This window comes from Misgurnus anguillicaudatus, chromosome 8, assembly GCF_027580225.2.
Source record: "Misgurnus anguillicaudatus chromosome 8, ASM2758022v2, whole genome shotgun sequence".
NCBI lineage: Eukaryota > Metazoa > Chordata > Actinopteri > Cypriniformes > Cobitidae > Misgurnus > Misgurnus anguillicaudatus.
Window position 1 is genome coordinate 38,964,554 of NC_073344.2, and position 24,941 is coordinate 38,989,494.

Genomic DNA, 24,941 nt, shown 5'->3' on the forward strand with positions numbered 1-24,941 from the left:
GGATGGAAAGAATAATTTAAATCAATTTTGTTTAAATCAGGCCATGATTATGATATTTTTTTATAAAACACGGGCCTTTCGTGTTCATCTAAAGTCAAATATCATCATTATTGTGCAGATTAAACAACCCCCAAATTCTCCTAAAATCCTGGTAAGTTTCCTGTTAAGTTTATTCATATTTACACTTTTTAATGAAATATTTGATGTGTCCTTGCGTAAACAATTATACATTCATACTGTAAACTGGGTTCAATAACAGCTTTCTGTGCACATAGGCTACTGCTAATCATGAATATTGTTATTTTACGTATTTATTCAGGTCACCAAAGTGTTAATACAGCTGTGCTACTTGAAATGTGTGCAAAATAATAATTTCTGATCGTTTTATTACTGCATAATGTGGTTGTAGAGTCTAGACAAACACGTGTAAATCTGTAGTGGGTGATAGTCAGGGGATCCGGAATCCGGACCTCAGTTTCCCTCCACCCGGACTTATTTGACCTTTCATATGAAAGCGGAATAACACAACAGAGCTTTACAGAGCTCACATGCTTATATACATTTATATTAATTATCTCTCGACTCCATATGCCTATGTCTTATTTTCCTTTTTTGTGTTAAGGGTGTCGCACACCGGTCGAGAAGCTGCGCGTCTCATGTATAGGACAACTCACAGTTTCTGACACCACACCGGACGTTCGCATTAAATAGCGCGAGTTTAGTCAGACAAAGTTTACTTCCAGATGTAAAATATGCATTCGCAGCCTATGTTAATCGTTAAAGATTTTAGACAAATATGTTATTTAATGTTAAACTAAGTGGTGCTCTGTGGCAGCGTCCAGAGTCACAGCGGACAGCCGTTTAAATAAAGTTATCTTTTTGCAGGTACAAGTGCTGCTGGTCCACCTGTTTGGGTTCAAGAGGTGATTCTGCATGCTGTGAATTTGAGAGACCTCTCAGAGTTTATTCAGCTAATTTCACAGCTTTCAAATGTACTCTTTTTATAAGTGTGAAAATGCTTCACAAAAAATATTGAGTAGATCATAGTAATAGTTTTTACAGTGTGTTCAGAGTCAGCCACCTGCGGATCGGATCGATTTAAACTGGCCATGCCCAGGTGTTCGAAAACTATTAAAATTCGCTTTATTCGATATAGATTTTTGTATTTTTTAAATGTAAAGTAAATGTGCAAAAAAGTCATAAACAAAAATCGGAGAATAATATTGTTTTTTTTTCGTATAATGTTCTGAATACAGTTCTAATTCAAATATTTGAATGTAACTTTTTTAGCTTAAAATACAACAACCGTTTATATTTTATTTTTCTCATAAAAAAAGAAAAACGAATGGACGCAAAAGTACACGGACCTTGAGCAAACATACTTTTTCATATTTGAGTCAAGTTTGGGCCAACTAAAAAACAACAATCCAGGCAACACTTTGTAGACAGAAATTGAGTGAATGTAAAATTTCTGTGGAACTAGTTACTAAAAAGTAATTAATTGAGCCAACAAAATATTTTACAGTGCAGATTCAGTTCTCAAATGCCTTATAAAAACATGTTTAGTATGGGTTTTGTGGCCTTATTTCAGCGATAAATAAACCTTTTCCCAACATTTAAACCTGTTTTGGTTAATTCAAAAGGTAGTAGTGAGTAGTCAGACATTGGGTCAGTACTCGGGTGATGGCTCCCTCTGCTGGTTTGTCGTTAGCTGTTGAAATGGACTCAGTGAGTAGTAACATGGACATGTTTTTCAGTATCCAGTCCCTCATGTATGCACATGAGGCCAAACTTTCTTCTGATACCCTTTATCTTGAGCAGAGGTTCTGAACAGTATCACATTGCCAAATACTATGCTCATTATTTGCATAGATGACATGAATGACACATTCTGAATGGATGACGACATCTATATCCATTTAGGTGTCTTTTGCATGTGCCTCTATAAGCCTCCGCAGAATGTCTAGTGTTCTGGTGGTGTAAATTTAGCCTTACCAGCTCCCTGAATGAAGGCCCCGACTTTATCTTGCACCCCCACCCCCATCATGATGGCTGGGTGTATATTTAGAATGGAGTGGCAGCTGTAAAGCATTTTTTGGCCCTAGTCTGGCAATGACACCCTGGACATCCAGGGACCAACCAGAACTTTGATGAGCTTTGTCACACTAAGATAATAATAATAATACTTTCTATATCTAAATCTATATAACGCTTTTTTGCAGCACTCAAAGCACTTCATGAAAGGGGGATTCTACTCAACCAATGTTCAGCATCCACCTGGATGATGCGACAGCAGCATATTGTGCTAGAACGCCCACAACACACCATCTTATTATTAGATAGGGGACAGAGTGAAATAGCCAATTACTATATGCAGGGATGATTAGTTTGGCCAGGATGCCGGGGCACACCCCTATTCATTTTGTAAAGTCATCCTGGGATTTTTAATGACCACAGAGAGTCAGGACCTCGGTTTAGTGTCTCATTCGAAGGACAACAGTCTCTCAGGTATGCTGTAAAAACAGATGAGGCCAAAACTTTTTCCTGAAAGCTATGAAATTGTCAAATACTACGCTCACTGTTTGCATGAAAGGATGACACCTCCTGCATCTGTTTAGGTGTCTTTTGCCGGTGTCTCTTTAAGCCTCAGTAGTATGTCTAGAGTGTTCTGTTGGTGTAAATTTAGCCTTACCAGCTCACTGAATGGAGACTCTGACTTTATCTTGCACCCTCCACCCCCGTCATGATGGCTGGGGGTATATTTAGTATGGAGGGTGGCAGCTGTGACAGCATTTATTGGTCCCGGTCTAATATTGACACCCAGGACGTCCAGGGACCATGACACATACTTTGTAAATGGTGCAAACCAGAACTTTGGTGAGCTTAGTCACACTGAGATGCTGGTCTTAAAACACATGTATTCCTATAAAGTACATAGACACATCCGGAACCTGAAAGAACAAAACCCAGCACGCAAAAGAATAGGATATCAACCTGAGTGGATTTAACCAAGTGGAAAGAAGTTCCTGTCTTTTGGAATATTCTCGATGACCTATCATTTTCACAAATTGTTTCCAAAATATAACAAACTTGCAAGTGAAGCTATAACACAAGGCTCAATCTGTTCTTAATCTAATGAAGAGGATGTTACTTTAAGGCCACAGTTGCTCAAGTGACACAGGTGAGATTACATTGGAGATGTATGGCATTGCTGTTAAAGATGATGTTTGGTTCTTGTTTTGTATTTTAAATGTTCTATTATCATTACAAATGAATGGCACGATAATTTAGAGTTCTTAATCATATTTGTGTTTGTGTGTCAAAACACAAAGATGTACAGGTTGGCAAACTACACTCTAAAAATGCTGGGTTGTTTTTAACCCATGCTGGGTAGATATTGAACAGAACACACCTGGGTTAAAAATTAGGCAATCCTGAGTTGTTGTTGTTGTTATTACCCAATCATGGGTTGTACTAACCGAGCAGTTCAGTTGGGTTGAATGAACCCACCATTAGATATTTTTAGAGTGTATTTTAGATTAACTATTAAGACATCAGAAAAGTGTGTACACACTGTAAATATTATACTTTCATTACTATATATTTAAAATGTGAAAAAGAACGTATTGAACAGCCTTACAGAGAATCCTTTTTTATTATATGTATATGCAGTATATTCTGCATTCTGTGATTTTCAAGTCTTAATAGCTTTAGGCTTTTGTCATGAATATTAATAACACTAAAAAACTTATTTTAAAATCTCTAGACTGAGCACAGCGGAACAGAGCAGACCAGATCACAAGTTTCTTGAGACATGTTTTTAACAGCCCCTATTATCCTAATAACATTTTTTTTTTTGCAATGTCACAGGGGCTTTTAAAGTTTGAACTGTTTTGACACGGCTAATTTAATAATTGCTGAAGGAATGCAAAAAAAATTTGCCACCCATAAAGCCCCATTAGATCATGAGTTGAGAGTGTTGTATTAGAAATTTGGGCAGGGCTTGTCATTTATTATTAAATAGCTAATTGGCTTTAGATACAGCCACAAACCATTTACTTCTTGCTAGTCAGTTGGACCCATTCATTCTGTCAAGCATGTTGACAAAAGTCTGAGCAGTGCAGCATGTGTCTGTTTTCTTAGAAAAGAAAAACAGTACAGTACATTTTAAAAGCATATTTGCTAAAAGCACATTGTAAACATGTATGATGACATTTCCATGCTTATTAAATGCCACAAATTCACATTTAAAGGAGCGGTGAATCAAAAACTCAATTTTAACTTGATAATTTGTTATATAAGAGGTCATCATACTTAAATGAACATCCTGCAAGTTTCAGAACTGAAAACGTCCGTGCTACTGAAATATAACCGTTTTTGGCACCAAGCCAGCTAAACACTCCAGTGTGGAATTCGGAAATCTATGACGTCAAAGTAGAATTGAAACACCTCCCCATAACCAAAAGGACAGGTCTACTTTTGTAGCCCCGCCCACAGCTTCGCGTGACACACGTGTGTCTCAACAAGTAAACATGTCTTTAAAGATTGACAAATGTAACCAAAATGACTTTTAAATACATTTTTTCTGAGAGACTTTTATTTTGACGCGGTGATCTGTTATGATACCATGGAAACGCATTTTCGGTTGTGGAAGAACACAGAAGCTAAATACTTCAATTCGGAGGCTTGGAACATAACAATATGCGTGGATAAAGTTTGCTTTTGAAGAAGTTCCAGCTCGTGTGGGGAGTGTTTGTTAACGTTGTGTACACGGATTCATTTGTAAAGAAGTCGATGCTGGATTTGCAGAGAGACTGTGATTAAAAGCACCACTTATATTGGATCTGACAACAATGACACAGCAGTATAATACACAGTAAGACATTTTACTTTATATAAGTTACTGCGTTTCACTATTGCTTTGTTAGAAGAGATTGCTTGATATGTCCTGTTGTAACATCCGTGTCTAAACATGTTTGTTTGACTGTTTTAATTTACTAAAAACATTAAACGATTAATAAAGGTACAACACTTAACAATACGACTGTAATTTAAAGGTAGAAATATACAAAGTTAGTTATAAGGAAGGATTTATCAGCCGCAGTTTAGATTCTGATGCCCGTTTACTGTGTTGTATATGGTAATTTAGGCGAGTTGTGTTTGAAATGTCAAACACTCAACAAAGCTTATTTTTATCATGTAAAAGCAACCTCACAAGCACAATAGAAATATACAAAGTTATTGATAAGGATTTATTAGCCGCAGTTTAGATTCTGATGCACACTTACTGTGTTTTATATGGTAATTTAGTCACGTCGAGTTTTGTTTCTACTTTTAATATACGTATTGTCAGTTATGTGTATCATCTTTAGCACCCAGAATCTTTTGTGGCTCAAACATATTTGTGTTCGGCTGCTATTTTTATCACATTAATGTTTTTAAAACATTTCCCCACATGTAAGGACGGGGAATGAAGCTGTCCAATCATAGCAGTGGGTGTTTACGTTGAGGTCTTCAATGCGGCCCGCCCCTTCAAACGAACCATTTCTCCAGAGAGCCACTAATTCATGTTACAAAATAGCCTATTACTTATTGATTTTGATGTTTTTGAATGTAAAAACCATGCGAACATCATAAGTAGACATCAGACAACAGTATAAAACAATAAAATCGACAAATTCACCGCTCCTTTTATGAGATCTTTAACAGTAGCAAATTTGCAGGACTTCTCATTGTACTTGAATGGCAACCTTAAGGGGACAGTTCACCCAAAAATGAAAATTCTTTCGCGATTTGCTCACCCTTATGTTGTTACAAGCCTGTGTAAATTTCTTTGTTCTGATGAACACAAAGGAAGATATTTTGAGAAATGTTTGTAACCGCACTCACTTCTATAATATGGAAGTAAATGGGGTCCACGAACGATTTGGTTACAAACATTTCTTAAAATATCTTTCTTTGTGTTCATCAGAACAATGAAATGTATCAAGGTTTGTAACATGATAGAATTTTTATTTTTGGGTGAACTATCACTTTAAATTAGTGATGCACCGATGCATCGGCCGCCGATATTTATCGGCCGATTTTTGATGAATTTGAAACCATCGGCATATCGGCAATAGCACGAGAAAGGCCGATACCGATTGTTTATTAATTAACCGCATAAAGTCAATGAATTGCATGTTCAATTAAAATGATTTAATGTTTGGGTGTGCACTAGGGCTGTTCCGAATACCATTTTTTGAGCTTCAAAGCTCTAGTAGAAATCAAATCAAATATTCAAAGCTTCGGAAGGAGGGGCTGAACATATTTTTCTCTTTAATAAAGGCAGGAATCTGTGTGCGTATGTAGCGGCGTGCCTGTCACGGGTGCTGCGAGATCAGCATTAGTGAAACAAAACACGAGCAAAACTTTTAATAAGGTAACGTTAGCCTAACATTTTTCTAACAAACAAACACTCCCGTATAAGAAATTAGAAGCATAGTAATTACTGATAACGTAAAGGGTAACTTAGCCCATTTAAATAAAACAACGTAAATAAATGAACGAATGAATGAAGTTCAACAAACTGCAATTAAACGGTAGCATACTTTTAAAATCAAGTTTATTTACTAACACTTACACCATCCAATATGTTTTTCATCAGTAGAACAATAAAGAAGATATTTTGCAGAAACCCCAGTGCTCCGTCATGCAAGCCAACCGATCCGCCACTTTAAACATGTATATCTAACATGTATATCTAATACAAAAGTAATCCCGCATAACTCCGTGTGACATATTGATGTCTTGTGAAGCAAATCAATCAGTTTTTTCAAAAAACTGAACGTTATTTACAACACTATTAGTGTGAATGCCAAAGCAGGAAGCCCGCTTTGAGGCGATCTCTTTCTGATCTCTTCTACTGGTGGCGTTTGATGGTTGTTGGCTATGGATGTTGGTCTCTCTGCGCCACCTATAGAGCTGAAGCATGAAGCGCACTTCCTGCTTGGCAAAAGCTCTGCATTAACGCTGTAAAATATATATATATATTCGAATCTCAAAACTGAAATGTCAACCAACGGAACGAATATTCGAACATTCTGGTCCAGCCCTAGTGTGCACTATACTTAAGCACAGACAGAAAACCTTTGTTAAGCTGGCTCAAATGTCTTGGACAATAAAAGAAACAGACTGCACTTTAGTGGGGCAAGAAGTCCAACTTTTTAGAAGTAGCAATATTTATACTCTGTTTAAAGCAATAGCACTGGCATTATTTATGTTTATTAAAGAAATCCATTATATGTAAAAAAAAAAAAAAGAGTTAATGTTGTTAATAAAAGAAATGCTGAATAGCAAAAACCACCTATGAAGGTTGTCATGTTGTCTTATTATATTTGTTTTAGCTTAATTTGTGCCTCTTATTATGTTGGTCAGTTGAATGTTAATTAGATACAATCCATGTTCAGTAAAAATAATTTGATGCAGAAATAAACTATCTAATAGACAAACTGTATAGTGTTGTATAGTGTTTAATATCGGTATCGGCATCGGTATCGGCCAGAAGTTGTCTGCTTAAATCGGTATCGGTATCGGCCAAAAAAAATCCTATCGGTGCATCCCTACTTTAAATAAGCTGCATCTTAGAGAATATTGTTGTTGGATGATTAAAGCATGCAGTAACCTTCATATAGAGGGTATGCATTGACGTCACTTTTCCACGTGACTATGCGAGAGCTCGCACGGTTGAGTGGCAAAACGTGCAACAAAATGGCTGTTGCGAAAATGCCAGTAAAACTGACTATTATCAGATTAAATTAAATTTAGTTGGACTTGATAGCAGAGGTGGACAATACTTAGGTACATTAGTCACATTTTCCAAGCATCTGTGCTTTTTTTCTTAATATTGCATATTAATATTTATTTAATACCTAATTACATAAAAATGTTGTACTTTTACTTGAGTAAAAGTATGTTAATGTACTTAAATATTAAATATAAAATAAACACGTGTATTTATGAAATGTAATAGAATAAAAATTATGATAATATGCTTTGGAATGTGTTTTCCAAAGAAAAACACAGATAAAATACAGATACTTGAAAATACTTTTAAGTAGAAAGTAAAACCTCTGCTTGATAGTGACCCAAGCAACTTATCAAACCACCTGTGGTCTGTGGACATTTGCATGAACGATAAATTTACTTCTCCTTTTGGTGTTTTTTGGCAGTCTGTAAAACGTTAGCTCCGAATTCTTGTTAATCTGTTAGTACAATCTATCGCACAACAGCTTTTTCCCATTTCGACGCGTTTTCGCCGATGTCACTCTGTACTCAAATGCTGCCACTCTGTCTTTTGCCACTCAGTGGGCATAACCGCAGTCCCTCTCGCTGACTGTGATGTCATTTGCATACCCTCTATTCACTAGGGGACTTTAATGTTGTAAAAAAATTTATATGTGTTAGTGTATATGACATGGAAATCATATTATTAACAGTGACGGTATTATGATGATCTATGATCTATGGAATAAGTAAGGAATACCAATGCTTTGACTGTTTGGTAGACTACTTGTTTATCTTGTCTTACACGTGGCTAGCTCTCCTGCGTCTTTATTTAGGCAAACTATTTTAAATGCTTCCTTCTGATAAACAGCACCAGCTGTTTGAGTTTGAGCAGAGAATGGTAAGGGCAGGTATCCTTATTGCCTGGCTTTTCTTAACAAAGCAAATAGCCAGATGGTTGAGTTGGTACACTTTAGAGAGTATTGTATGTATGTCAAATCACGTGCATTTATAATATGCATGTCATGTATTTTTACTTTTCCGTGGATTTCCTGACCACTTGAATAAAACATTGGTTAACTCCTAACTAATAACCAGGGGTGCACCGATACAAAATTTCTGTGTCGATACCGATATTATATTACCTACTGTAGAATAACCTCTACACTATAAAAAGATGCAGCATCAAGTTAAAACAAATTGGTTTTGCAAGTCAATTCAACCTACAATTTTAAGTTTTGAACTGTGATAACTTGACAACTTATAAAAACAAGTTAAAACAGTTTAACTTATATTTGTATGTTACTTTAACTTAACAAATTATGTAAATTTGACAAAAATGCTGCATTTTTTTTACAGTGTACCGATGATTTTTTTAATCGTTTCAAAATATTGGGGTGGTTTCCTAGACAGGGATTACTTTAAACCAGGGGCCTCATAAAAAGTGCAACGTAGGAACTATCCTACATTTCATCTAAGACCATTTCTGAAATGATCGTCAGAGAAAAGGTGCTTACACACAAAAAAAATTGCGTACGCCTCTTTTCCTTGTAAACGCCCCTAATTTAATTCATTAGCATATAAATATTAAATTATCAAAGGCCAAATTCTCAGACTACTACAATGGCGAGTGGTAAGAAAATATTTGTTGTTGTTTGCTTAAGTTTTTTAATATTTCTAAATTCTAACATGGAAACTTTATTAACACACTCGAGTTAAGGTGATTATTAGTGGACCTTTCAATTCACAGATTTTATTTAAATATAGTTTTACACGTAAACATAATATTTGTGTCTTTAAAGTTTTGTTTCAGTTTGCCATGCCTCCTGCCCGGCTGTGTAAAAATAAGTTATTTTCGACTTTAAAATTCAAAGATCGTATCTTAAACTGTTGGAATATATTCCATATGGATTCAATTGGATTTACAGATGTTTAACATTAAAGGTGCACTGTGTAATTTTTATAAGGATCCTTTGAAAGAAATGCAAAATAATATACAAAACTATATTATTAGTGGTGTATAAAGACCTTTTATAATGAACCGTTATGTTTTCATTACCTTAGAATGAGACGTTTTAATCTACATACACAGAGGGTCCCCTTAAATGGAAGTCGCCATTTTGTGCCACCATGTTTCTACAGAAGCCCTTAATGGACAAACCTTTTTACTTAGTTGTCTCTGACGATGAAATTTTTGTCCAGTGGTGGCTACCATAACTTCTTTATGCATTTCAAAAGCAAGGGTTGGGCAGTGGACTGAGCCGTAGGTTGCAATTCGCAACCTCACCACTAGATGCCACTAAAATTTACACACTACACCTTTAAAATAGATGAATGGGAATAATTTATATTAAATTTTGAAATACCTATCACTCTTAAATGTTTCATGTCCCTTATTGTACATCGAGGCTTTACAATTTAGTTCCTTTCACGTCGTTTTAATCATTAAATTTGATCGTTATTTAGGGCCCTATAAAATCCGTTTTATTTTTTCCCAAATTCCGTTTTATTTTTTCCCAAATTCCGTTTTCTCCGTTTTAATTTTTGCAAATTCCGTTTTATCCGTTTTAATTTTTGGCAATTATATTTTTTACCCTTTACTTTTATTTTAGTCACAAAAAGAGAGTGCCTTTAATGTTAATGATTAAAATGTAAATGATTTGGGGGAAAAACTGGATAACAGGATTACTTAATGACTATAAAAGATGCATTTACACACGCACATACACACGCGCGCGCGCGCACACACAACTCAATTCAATGCATTGTTTTAAGTGTTGTTGCAGGAGGCTACAACAAGGTGTCAACGCAGTGGTCCCTTCAGAAGTGCCTTAAACACATCAATCCAGCGGAACGCGATCCATATTTTATACACAATCGCTTGAAATGCATATAACTTTACAAACATACACAGGATAGTGATCTGACTTAGGACAGCATGAGCATGCAGCTCTTTGCACGTGCGAGCGAAAGAGAGACAGAGAGCGGCGCCATGATGCAGATGATTATATTTTAAATGCGAGGGATAGTTAGTTTGCCTCAGCTCGCTTGAAATGCATAAAACTGAACAAAAACATGAGGATTTGTGTTCGCACTTTGGACAGATGCGTGAGCGCGTGACCGTGAGAGGTACAGTGAGACAGACATGGATGAGAGAGTGCATGTATCTTTGCGCTCACCGTGAACAGAGTGTTGACTAAACTTCCAAAATAACAGTTCTCCGGTCACATAAAAGTCATGTGAGACCTGCTCGGAACTAAGTGCTTAGCGTCGAATTTCTTAATTTTTTCGCTGACGAAAGCAGAGTCGTGGAGAGCCGCTTCGTCATGGTTTCAGTGTTTTGGAGGAGGTCCGAAACGACGGGAGGGGGCGTGTCGCCCAGATTTACTTCCCCCGGTCTGCATTTCCCCCAGACATACGTTCGTCTCCCACACAAAAACATAATTTTATTCAAAATATCTAAAATTCCGCAAAATTCCGCGTTAATACTAGATTCCGTGTTAATTTGCCAATTCCGCGATTCCGTCCGTGATTCCGTGATCGCGGAAATTATAGGGCCCTAGTTATTATTTTCATTCAATAAAGCACATGTTCTGTAACATTGACATGTGCGTTAAACACCGCAAAACAATTTTGCTATATTTTAAAATATTTTTTTGAAAAGATGAAGAGCTAAAAAATAGTTTCCTGAACCTATAGCTTGGGCGCCACCTTTTTGCATCGGAATAGCCCTACATCAAAATAGGCCAACATATTTTGTTTAAAATATATTCTAAAACCTTGTTAAATTATTTTGGAGTAGTAGGCTTTCTCATAAAGGCCTTCTTCACAGTTCATTCTTGTTAATTTTCTGTGTGCATCATTGATGCGTGTTTTTTTATTACGTTTCTATTCTGAATAAACAAACAGCGCAATTTACATGCTTCGTCCTTGTTGCATAAGTTTATTAAGATTACTGAACACATTTCTGTAGTTCAAACAATTCCGAATTGTAGTTAAGAACATCACGGCGCACTATTAAAACATATGATTATGATTTTTTGGGCCCGATCTAAGCTCTAATACAGATGATGTTGACGCTGTAAAAGTTTTGAATATGCCTACCTGCAATACTGCAATATTGCCACAAGGAAACTTGCGTACGTTAAAGCAATAAGACTTATTGCTCTTTGCTCCCCCTACAGGTTAGAAGCGTAATTGTTCATTACCACTGTCGTAAATACTGCAGCATAACTGGCTCTGATTGGATTGTAGGTCTGCCGTAAAGCAAGTTTTTGTAGTTTTCACTCGAACTACAGGACCACTACCCGACGGTTGGAAACTTCTTTAGTGCGGTTTTGACCAATAGAGGGCTGCAAAGCGAATGCGAAAGTGCCATTCACCCTGTTTTGAGTGGATGAACCACTGAAACTTTTTTGGAAACGTTATTTTAAGGTAAAAAAAACTCTTTGGTGTTGCTTTAAGTCGGAACCTGACGTGGAAGTAAGTATTTTTCCACGTCAAAGACGAGTTTTATAAATCTGAGCGTTGGAGTGGATTTGAGTGTATGCACGGTCTAAGATCAAATCTGTGCGTAAAATGCTTTATAAATGAGGCCCCAGGATTAGGTTAATTAAGTACTTTTTACAAACATATTTTATAAATAACAATTACTGGTGTGCATCTTGAGACACAACACTGTTATTAAGATATGTCAGAGAAAGCTGTTTTCGATGAAGACAACACCAACATTCAGGGGCGCTGCTAAGGATTTTGGGCCCCATGAAAAGAATCTTGACAGGGCCCCCAACACAGCTGAGACTTTTTTCATATTAATTTACATAAAATCATGCGCTTTTATGGTATTTTACCAATGGGGTGAGAAATTTTTACTTGAATTAAGTGTTTAAGAAAAAAGAAATCTTATTTCACAATTTTTTTCTCACCCCATTGGCAGATCATTTTGCTCGTTTTAAGGGCAATTTCACTTAAATTGTATATTAATTTGTCTTAAAACTAGACTCATTTACTTAGGTCATTTTGCTCATCAAGAAAAAGCATCTTGGTTTGTGAATTTTTGGGTATTTCTGCTGAAAACAGGACAAAAATACTAAGTAAGAAAGTCATTTTTTGCAGTGTTGAATGTTTAACTAAAACTGTGTATTGTTATTTTTTCCAGGGTTTTCTTGACCTAACATGGGGAGAAAATTGAGTTCCCTTATCATGCACTTTTAACACTAGAACGGCCACCAGTAGTCATTTTAACAGCAACATTTAATCTTATGCATTGCAAAAAAGGATTTTCAAGAAAAAAATTCTCAGTATTTTTTTCTTGTTTTCAGTGAAGGTGTCTAGAAATTCTTAAGTTGGGATGCTTTCTCTTGATGAGCAAAACGACCCAAGAAAATGGGTCTAGTTTTTAGACCAAAAATATTACATTTAAGGGATTTTGTGCTTAAAACAAGCAAAAAAGTCTGCCAATGGGGTAAGCTAATTTTTCTTGAATTTAGTGTTTAAGAAAAATTTTCAAGATTTTTTTGCTTATTCCATTGGCAGATTTTTTTGCTTGTTTTATGCACAAAATCCCTTAAATGTAATATTTTTGGTCTAAAACTAAACTTATTTTCTTGGGTCGTTTTGCTCATCATGAAAAAGCATCTTTATTTAAGAAATTTTAGATATTTTTACTGAAAACAAGACAAAAATACTAAGAATTTTTTTCTTGAAAATCATTTTTTGCAGTGTGGTAATTATCTTTAACACTAGAACAAACAAGGCGTCATTTTGACCGTTTGAAATTTGCATAGTCAATAACTTTGTCTAAATAAATCACGTGCATAAATAAACGTGCTTACTTGTCGAAAAATCCTACCGTAGAGACCTGGGGCCTCGTGTACAAAGTGTGCGCGTTAGCACAGAAAAGTGCCGTAAGCTACGATCATTGTCACGGCCGGGCGGTCCACTAACAATTTAGGTCTACTTACAAACCCACCTTTTCTTGTGAAAAATTGGGTAACATAATGTTGACCCTTTGCCTCTTTCACTTCTCACTTTTTTCTCTTTCCGTTTTTGACTTCCAGATCTTTGAGGCATTTTCACTTCCTTGTCAGTCAAGTTGATATTCTGCCGGCACTATAAGTGAAGTCAAGCTGTGTTGCCTGGATTATAAAATTTGGGTGGACTGAACCATTTTATGACAATTGAGAGGGGGGAAAGGGGCCCACAGACGTTTGTGTTTCCTAAACAAATACATTTTTTGATACCAGGAAACAGCAAATAGAATAATTTAAAGTTAATAATTTTTATTATTAAATATTTTTTTAGCACCACAATTTTGGGGGCTTCTCTGGGCCCCCTCTTACTCGTGGGCCCCGAGAATCATCATTGTTTACCCCCCCTTTACAGCACCCCTGCCAACATTTAAGTAAGTCTGGGACTAGCCCTAAGCCCTGTCTGGGAAATCGCATCTACATGTTCAAATCCTAGTAGTCCTGAGCATTCAAACTGCAACTCTGTTGTCATTGTCAGCCAATTCTAAATAATCACACACAGGGCTCTAGAGTGCGACCAATTTGGTCGCACATGCGACCTAATTTCTCAATGGTGCGACTTAAAAAAATATCAGGTCGCACTGGTGCAACCCAGGAGTTCGAGGGAAAAAGCCATGGTCCAGATCTACGTGTGTGTACGTTTAAAAATGCGTGTGCGCTCCAGTCAGAGAGAGAGAGAGAGAGAGACGCTGATGATAAGAGAAGAGGAAAAGAACGATTGACAACTTTTTCGTTAAGAATGTTAAAGCGTAACTAAACCCCTGGTCATAGCCTGACTCCACCCACTGGCAATATTTGAAAAATGCAAGAAAAGTGGGCAGATCCCAAAAGAGATAGAGGGGACGAACTAAGCCCGTACCAAGTGTGTGATGAGATCATAACAAGGGCGTGGTAAGCTTGAAACTGCTTACGTCACGAGTCATTTTTTGGACCCAACATCCAATAGGAAAATTCAACTGCAGTAGCCACCGTTCAACCTGAAGAGGGCAGCACTCAGACGTTTTTACACCATATATTGCAGTATTGAAACACTTTATATCCAAATGTCAAAAAACTTAATAAAATCAATGAACAGCACTAATAAACCATCATTCTTACAGATCAGTAACTAAAAAAAGTTGGATTAGGGTTTAGTTTAGGGATGTCCCGATCCGATCACGTGATCGGAAATCGGCCCCGATCACGTGGTTTCAGACTCGATCGGAATCGGACGTTACCTCCCGATCAGGACTCGGATACATATGCAGGGTTTAAAATCCATCAAGGTCTCGCTCTGCTCCGCGCCAGTGTACGCGCTGCGCTGGTGCGTGTGAACTGACGTGAAGAGTATAGGCTTGATTGACTACATGCGGCGTCATAAGAACCGGCAGCCGAATGACGTCAAAGTTCCGCGAGAGTGATTTAAAAGCAAACTCCTCCGTATGATTTCGCGGATCACTCTCGCGGTAGTTTGACATCACCCGGCAGTCGATTGTTGTGGCGCCGCATGAAGTTGAACAAGCCTGTTGACGTGTTTTCATTCATAGGCTTCACACTCGTGCGTGCAAGGAGCCCGCGACAAAACCGTGGATTTACCGCTCATTTAAACGACGCGTTGATCGTTTTTGTCACCATGTGCTCAGACGCAGCTCCGCATCTCACTAAGAACCTCAAGAATGCGTATTTGCGCAGGATCATTTGACATTACTGTAGAGATGAGAGAGAGAGAGAGAGAGAGAGAGAGAGGTAAGAATGGTGCCCACGTCGAAAAAACTTAATAGAAGTCTAGAAACAAAGTATTAAAGTATGTCTAGCCATGTCACTCATCTCATTACACTTGATAACTGGATACAACTTATTGTATAGTTTAATAAAATAATGTATTTTGATTATACAAATGAATTACGACCTAACTATAGGGATTTTAACTGCTATTTTATAAGATATATTGCTGAATCAGTATGTTGTTTTTCTTGTTAATTGAGTCTGGGTAGCCTATCTTATGCCTAGAATTAGTCAAGGAGGTTGATTCTTATAACTTCCTTCAAAGTTTGATCAATTGTGCATAATGACATGTGCAACAAATGCATATAGGGTGTCAGACTCATAGATTTGCATAATTTAAAGTTCAGGTTTTAAAGTTTGGGTCAACATGTGGCACAGCTTTAAAACTGAAACTTATAAAATCTTATCAGATGTACAAAATGTCATTGAAACACACCAGTGGCTTTGCTGTCATCAGGATTAAACATGTTACCCCTCGAACCCTCTCTCCTAACAGAGCCTCCCCACAAAACAAATCCCAATTTAACCCCTGTACATATACTATATAAATTCTCATTATTTTTTAACACATCTATAGTTATGCGCTGGCACAGAGTTAGACTCTTTTGACTCCACACAGAAACAGCAACGCGTGCAGCATGACATAAGGAACATCCTGGTTCTGTTTTTTCAGTCTTTATTCTTTTTTTATGTATTATAGAAGTATCGGATCGGGACTCGGTATCGGCAGATACTCAAAATCAAATGACTCGGACTCGAGGGCAAAAAAACCCGATCGGGACATCCCTAGTTTAGTTACTCTTTAAGTTGCCTGATCCGTCAGAAGATCACAACCAATGCTCTGACATCAACCTCCCGTCACATCAGGTCCGAACCCGAAGACGGAATTAGGTAATGAGCCTCTTACAATCGAGTCAGAGCCAAAGCATAATTCTTTTGAAGAAAATTATTTGAACGTAACCCAACAGCAAAGTCGCGTTCCGTGCGCCAAATGTATAGAAAAAAGCCAGGAGTCAGGACCGCTGTTTTCTTCATAATCTTATTTCCAAATCTAATCCTATAAACTTTTCGGTGTTTGCTGTATCGCTATCACCGCCCTGCCAGACTGTCTTAAATAGAGAAATAAGTTCATTCCTTGATTTGCGTTGTTGATTCATTTATAAATAATTCCCCCAAGGGTTTAGTTTATGCGCAAAAGGCATTAAAATGAATAGAACGTGATGATTACATCTTTCTTTTGTGAAAAAATAATAAAATAAATAAGCCTACATGAAATGTGTTTAACTTAAATATTAGCAAATTAACAAAACGAATTCAAAAGTAGCCTAGCCTATATGAGTTTATTTATTGTGTGACCCGCTCCAAATCCGATGCAGCACAAAAAACTTTTTTATGCAATCTCATCACGCATTTCATGCCATCACCGGCGCGGGTTTACGCAGGGCAGCGAGAAAAATACATTAAACTTTAAACATTTAACATTCTACTTGAGTTTTTTTGGACATCCCTTTGGAATCACTGCAATCATATCATCAATTTAAAAGGTATAAATATAAGCGCAGCGCTTGAGTGTTCAAACACTGCTGACCGCTCAGCTGTCAATCTGCCGACCCTCACAAAGTTTCACATTAAATGTTAATATATTTGTCCAGTCATTGTCCTGTGCTTATTTCTGTCAATGTTCTGCATGAAGATCTTTAAAGGTTTCTACTTACTTCACGATTTGCGGTGCGGCCTGTCGCAGTCTTTATGTAAAACGGGCGGGTATGAAATAAATTGATGCTGATGTCGGATAATGGGTCAAGTGTTATTTTAATCGCGCGGATGCGGGTTATCAAACAGGACTGTGCATGACTCGTATAAGGAAAATTATAAAATAGCCTACATGTTTATATTCTGTATTAAACCACCATAACTTGCGGTGTTAAAGGGACAGTTCACCCAAAAATGACAATTCTGTCAGCATTAACTCTCCCTCATTTTGTTACAAACCTGTATAAATGTATTTGTTCTGATAAACACGAAGCAAGATATTTTGAGGAATGTTAATAACCAAACCAAGCATGAGCCCCATTCACTTCTAGGAAAAAAAAATACTATGGAAGTGAATGGGGCTCATGAATGGTTTGGTTACAAACATTCCTCAAAATATTTTCATTCATGTTTACCAGAACAAAGACATTTATACAGGTTTGTAACAACATCAGAGTGAGTAAATTATGACAGAATTTTCATTTTTGGGTGAACTATAAATCCGATGCAGTCCAAAAATAGGGTGCACCTAACTTTTGTGCTGGTGCACCTAAGAAAAAATGTTAGGCGCACCAGTGCAACCAGTGCAAAAAGTTAGTCTAGAGCCCTGACAGAGCATAAGTTCTGATGCGTATTTCCGTCCCTTCTGATTGCCAGGATATAATCTGCCTTAATCATCATTTAATCAATTGGCCGATGTCAGAAATCTGCAGATACAGATAATAGGCCGATATATTGGCGCATCCCTATTTATAACTCATAGCTTATGACTACAGTAAGTTGTTTCATTACAGGAATATGTTAGATTGTGTCAGATTAAGGAATGATGCAAATTTAAATCTTTGTTTTTTTATTTCCACAGTTGTTTGTGAAAAATCTAAATAATAACTTGGGAAACAGTAGCTATTGTAACTAAAAAAGCAATCCCCAGCCTGTAAAAAAAATGGATGTGTTTGGAGGTGCTCCACGTGTGCTTGGTTATCCACGCCCAGTTCTGGTGAAATGTGGGACAGATGCCATACTTAAATGTCAGATTGGTGGAGATCCCCAACCAGATGTGATTTGGGAGAGAAAGAATGAGCCTATTCTCCCTGAGGGTCGTTATTGCATTGCTCAAGAGTCCAAAGTGTACACACTTTACATTTCTGGGGTAACAATGGAAGATGCTGGACAGTATATTTGCAGAGCCAAGAACAGTATTGGGGAAACCTATGCAGCTGTTACCCTTAAAGTGGAAGAAGAGGCTCAAGAGCTTCAGCAAACACAGGCTCCACTCCAACTACAAAATGAAATACAGTTTCCACCAGAACAGGAAATCAAAATGATAAAGCAACAGCAGTCAGAGCTGGTCCAAAAGGTCAAACCATTCCAAGACAATAAGCCACGTTTTCTAATCAAACCACTTTCTCTAAGAGTAGACCGTGGTGAAGATGCCGCGTTCTCCTGCAAGCTGTGGGATAAACCCTTGCCTGAGGTTGTGTGGGAAAAAGATGGCAAACAGTTAAATGAGATCTATGAAAGTGCTCACTACCATGTGGGTCAGCAAGATGGTGGCTGGTTCCAACTAAAGATTTTCAGAACAAGAGCCCCAGATGGAGGTGTCTACACATGCAAAGCTATCAATGAGCATGGAGAAGCAATAGCTGGAGCAGTGCTATTGGTGGAGCCAATTCCAGAGCAAAGGCAAGAAAGCATGAGAAATGGCTACAGCAATGGGCACTGCTTGCCACATCAAAGTAGAGATGTGCATTCAAAGGCCAAACACTCCAAAGAGCCTCACCTGAATGTGGCAAAGGCTAAAAAATTTACTGTGGCAGAAGGCAAACATGCCAAGTTCCGCTGTTATGTAACAGGAAAGCCCAAACCAGAGATTGTATGGAAGAAAAATGGAGAGCCTATTACACCGGGCCGGAGACATCTCATCTTTGAAGATAGAGATGGGTATTACACTTTGAAAGTACTGTACTGTAAACAGCAAGATACAGGACTCTACATATGTGCAGCCTCAAATGCTTTGGGAAACACATTGAGTGCTGTGCACCTGTCAGTGAAAGGTAACTATTTTTTTTATTATTATTGCTTAATAACATAGATTTTGTGACTTACATACAGTACATTAGATACTTCACAATTATGTGCCCGGTTTGGTTAATTGCACTCTGGCCCACTTGCAGATGTGGGGTTGGGTACAGAGCGCACAGTGTGAGCGCAACTTGCACCAAAGAGTGGTTCAAAGGCGAGACGTCAGTTGCACAACAGTCATCCAACTCTATCTTCCTTCGTAAAACCTTGAATGTCTAAGCGGCACAAGCAATTTATTGACTAAGTAATATAATAGGCATTGTGAAAGACCTAACATTACAATGGGCACCAGTGTTAAGAGAAAACTTTACTTTCTGTTTTCTTCAAAACAATCGCATCTTAATGACGAAAGCATGCTTGGTATAGTACAGTTTGGGTGCAAGTTTGTGGGGGAGCGGGGACAATCAAGTCGACTTCACTCTTCTTCCTTTCCTATCACATGTTACTTTGAAAAGGCATTTATTTTTTAATAAAAATGAAGAATTTTTTTATAAAAAGTGGAAATAAAGTGCCTAACTAGAATGATTACATTTATTAAGAATTAAAGATCACCTATTACATTGCTAAAAACAACATTATTTTATTAACATTATGTGTTTGGGTGGTTTATGGTTAAAAAACACATTATTTTTCAAATACTGTACATTATTTTTGCTCCTTTATACCCTGCCTCCCTGAAACGCGTTGATTTTGTACAAAGCTTATCATTCTGAAAAATGCTGTGTCCTTCTATTGGCCAGCTAACCAGTATGTTGTGATTGGCCTGAATACCTCTGACATCAGCCAGAAATGTGATGTTTGTAAAAGATTAGCTCCCAATGCAATACTGACAGAAGTTACTATCGTCTTTACTACCTTATCAACACGAGCCGAATCTGATCCAAAAAATGCAAATGACCAAGCTGATTGATCAACTTTACCAGCGCGGCTTGAGCAGAACGTAAAAAAATCGGTAAGTTGAGGATAATAAAACATAAAACAATGTCTGCATTTGTGTTTGTGAAAACGACAAACAACAAGGGCAGCTCTGCGCTGTAAACTCGTGTTTGAGTCATGGTTAAATAGTCAGTAGTTAATTCTTTAAATAAATATGAAAACATAGGCTACTAACAGTATCAGTACAGACTAGTCTTCCCTTTTGGTCTGTCTCTATCTCTTTGTGTATTCGCGAAGGTAGCAGAAGTCGCGCTTTCCCCGTTGAGGGAGAGAAGCATTCTCCTCAATTCCCTCAATGCTTACAGAGGCAGACTGTCAGCTCTATGGCGTCAGCATCGGCGATCACACTGCTTGGGCTGATGCATATGAGACCACTTCAGCGAGGGCTGCACGACCGAATCTCTTGGTGGGCATGGCGTCGCGGCATGCATCAGATTTTCATATCTCCAGCATGCCGCCATCTTTTCAGCCCGTGGTCAGAGCCTCTTTCTGTGGGCCCGTGTGCTTAACCCTCCTAGATCTAGGCTTGTCCCCTCTTGGGATCTTTCTGTCATCCTTTCTGGACTTCAGAAACCTCCTTTTGAGCCCTTGGAATCAGTCGAGCTGAGTGCCCTCTCTCAGAAGATGACCCTCCTGATCGCGCTCACTTCTAACAAGAGGGTTGGAGACCTGCAAGCTTTCTCTGTCGCCAGTGGATGCCTAGAGTTTGGCCTGGCTTTCTCTAACGTTACCCTGAGACCCTGGCTCGATTAAGTGCCCAAGGTTCCTACCACTCCTTTTCGAGATCTGAGGATTTCTTTTGCAAAATCTATGCAGAATTTTGTGGAATGATATAAAAGGTTTTAAAATGATCTGAGAGAATGTGCGCTGTGAATATTACAAAACCATAAAATATTTTATAACTACTATATTATACATTTTATTTAAAGATTACTCTGAATTAAACTGGACCAACATGAACCAACAGATAATGTGCTGTCTGACCATAGAGTTTTATATAAAAAACATATATTACTGTCTACAGTGTAACAGTAAAAAGAAAAGGCTTCTCATAATGAATGTAGCGTAGGGCCTATATCAAGAAAATTTCATCAGTTTTACAACACAATGTATATATCTTTTAAACAGATTTGAAATAATAAATAATTGTCATGTCCTGCGGACAGAGACGATAGAGATCTCATTAACTTCTCATTAACTTCTCCGCAGTAAGTTTTATTTCAAGTTTTACATCAAACGGTTTGTGCTTTCTCTCATAAAAAAACATCACAGCAAACAGCACACACTTCTACTCACAAACACATGCACGCGATGCAGTGACTAATATCTGTGGTCACAGATTGGGGAGGATTAAAAAGGTCAGACTCGGGCTGAACATTTTGATAAGCTGTTGGACAAGGGCCAGGCTAGGGCAGGTCTCGGGCCAGGGCCTAGATTTCAAGCCCGTGGAGGGCTCTAATCCCAGTTCCCTGACCTGAACCATATTGAAAGAGTGAACTAAAGAGGAGAGAGCACCAAATTTTAAAGGGGATATGTCACAATAATTTTTTAAGATAAAGTCAAATAAATATTTGGTGTCCCCAGAGCACACGTGTGAATTTTTAGCTCAAAATACCATACAGATAATTAATACTAGCATGTTAAAATTGCCACTTTGTAGGTATGTGCAAAAATGTGCTGTTTTGGGTGTGTCCTTTAAAATGCAAATGAGCAGATGAAGTGCAAACACTGATCGCAATGATGGTGTTTAGATGCAATTCAAACTCAATTGTGCTAAGAATTATTTTCTCTCTCTCTCTTTCTTTCTGCACTAAATGGCAGTGCTGTGGTTGGATAGTTCAGATTAAGGGGTGGTATTATTATAATAAGAGCTCTTATGACATCATAAGAAGAGACAAAATGTAATGACCTATTTTCTTATGACATCATAAGAAGAGACAAAATGTAATGACCTATTTTTTCCCATGCTTATAGAGAATGGTTTACCAAAACTAAGTACTGGGTTGGTCTTTTTCACATTTTCTAGGTTGATAGAAGCAATGGGAACCCAATTAATGCAGATTACTGCAAATAGAGGTAGCGAAGAGTATTAAATGAAGGGGGGGGGGGGTATAAATATGGCCAACCTGTATTTGAGAAAAAATATTTTTATGATGTGACGCCCCCCACACACACACATTCAAATATATTTTTCATTAACAAATTTTTAAAATAAAAGAATAAAAAAAGATAAGAATAAGAAACAATTCAGATTTATTTTCTATATTTACAAGGATGCCAATTACAAGGGTCCACAACTGTATATATGTATTGTGGCAAAAGTCTAAAAGAGACAATTCATCTTCCTGGTTTTATGGGTCCCTATTTATAACCGTATAGTCATACACTAAACAATGTATTTAACGAACACTGGGCACAGTCAATGCAGTGATGACAGGTGAGAAAAGCCATAGAAGATCCAGAGGGTTCAATGCATTCCTAAATGAAAGCATTACACTACTAACAACACAGTAAAGTATATCATATACTCTAGGGTGCCATTAAGCCTGAAGTATTAAGTATTAATTTCTAGTTACTGCATGATAAAACTTCTTTTTACTGTACTGACCTTGCCCTCAATGTCACACCCAAGTTAAGAAATTGCCTTCTTCTATTAATAGGGCCATCAGTTCGGTTTAAGAGAGGCCTACAAGATGTAGAGGTTAGCGAGAGGGATGTTGCTGTTTTGGAATGTGAAGTTCCAGACGAGTCCATTTCCACAGCATGGTACTTAGAAGATCAGAGACTGCAATCAGGGAATAAATATAACATGGAACAGAGAGGCACACGAAGATGGCTCACCATTCGAGATGCCGGTGCAGATGATGATGGGGTCTACCTATGTGAGATGCCTGACGGTGGAAAGAGTATTGCAGAATTGGCAGTTAAAGGTGGGTAATTTCCTTGCAGATGCAGTTTCAATTAAATATTCAACTTATTATTTTTGGTTTAAGTAGACGTACGTACAGTCTTGCTAAAATATGACATATATTTATATATTTTTATATATCAATTTATGTATTTCATCTGGTAGGTACAATTGTGAAGAAGCTTCCAAGGAGACTTGAAGTAATGGAGGGAGAGAATGCAGCATTCTGTGTTGAGGTGGACGAAGATGAGATGGAGACCTGTTGGTTTAAAGATGGACTGCAGTTAAAAGAAACACATCAAAACATAATTAAGTCCTTCGGAAAAACCCACATTCTAGTCTTTGTCAACACATCATACCAAGACTCTGGCACAATCACTTTTACGGCAGGCAGATCAAAAACAAGCTCCAAGCTAAGAGTTAAAAGTGAGAGTGCACTTTTAAGTTTCAGAATTACGTATGGTCACTATTTAAAATCTGGCTAACATATTCTGCTTTCTCTTAGCTGCTCGACAGTGTCCACCCATCTGTCCTGTGAATGTTCAGATGAACACTGACTGTCCAAATGTTGCTCTCCTCTCCTGGTCACCATCGCCTAACTTGCAAAACTCCACCAAGTCAGTGTATGTGATTGAACGACAGGAAGTGGGGTCTCAGGAGTGGCAGCGATGCCTGACAACAGAGACAGACTTTTCTGTTGAGGTCCTGGGTGACAGTGTGCCATGTGAGGGCAATTACAGATACCGTATCTGCTGTGTTAATAAATATGGCAGAAGTGGCCATGTGGAGTTCCCTAAAGTGGTACATCTGGGTAAGTGTGAATTTATTTCAAAACATTTTGTAATCTACAATGCACTTGTGTCAAACTGCTCATAATTCTTTATATTAAAACTTAAATTTGATTCTGCCTGTGAAATCAAGTCTTAAGTCTTTAATCTAATTATGATATAACAAACAACATTTAAATTCAAACATTAATTGTACTATGGTCTCAATTTTTACTCACACAGTGTGAACCAAACCAATTCCTAGTACTTTTGTCTTGTTTTTAGTAAAAATATCTAAAAAATTCTTAAATTAAGATGCTTTTTTAATGAGCAAAACGACCCAAGAAAATAAGTCATTTGAAAATTTTCCTAAACACTAAATTCAAGAAAAATGTGCTTACCCAATTGGCAGATTTTTTGCTTGTTTTGTGCACAAAATCACTTAAATTTGATTTTTTTGGTCTAAAAACTAGACTTATTTTCTTGGGTTGTTTTGCTCATGAAGAAAAAGCATCTTATTTTAAGATTTTTTACTGAAAACAAGACAAAAATACTAAGAAAAGTTTTTCCTGAAAATCATTTTAGTGTACTTTGACCCCCAATACTGGTTAATAAGACAAGTGTGATTGCTCCGTGTGATAGCTTAACTGTGCTCTGGTCTGCTTGCAGAGGTGATCTTGGGCACAGTTCAGTTTGGTATGTGGGCAGGGCCAATTACATGGCAGCCATGTATCACCATGTGCAGTGCCTCATGAAGTCAAACCCACTTAATTAGCCAAACTTTTAAATGTTGAATTACATTGTGCTGAATCTGATGAGAGACAGGGCATATCTTCTTTGTTTTTTCAAACACAAACGTGTCCGGATCAAAAAGTATAGGCCTAGTGTAAGTGCTGGCCAGCTGAGTAGTGGGGAGCACTGCAAAAAAGACTCTTAGTA

The 24,941-nt window shown here is 37.5% G+C and overlaps 1 protein-coding gene across 1 annotated transcript in view; it reads left to right on the forward strand.

Moving 5' to 3' along the window:
- Positions 1-2,803: 2,803 nt before the first annotated feature.
- The window catches only part of obsl1a (obscurin like cytoskeletal adaptor 1a), a 101,044-nt gene continuing 78,906 nt past the window's right edge, over positions 2,804-24,941 (forward strand). Inside the window, exons 1-5 of the mRNA XM_073870892.1 lie at positions 2,804-3,181; positions 18,172-19,363; positions 22,988-23,257; positions 23,401-23,661; positions 23,741-24,052. Coding sequence (XP_073726993.1) covers positions 18,253-19,363; positions 22,988-23,257; positions 23,401-23,661; positions 23,741-24,052 — 1,954 coding nt within the window. The 5' untranslated portion in view covers positions 2,804-3,181; positions 18,172-18,252. The remainder of the gene's footprint in view (positions 3,182-18,171; positions 19,364-22,987; positions 23,258-23,400; positions 23,662-23,740; positions 24,053-24,941) is intronic.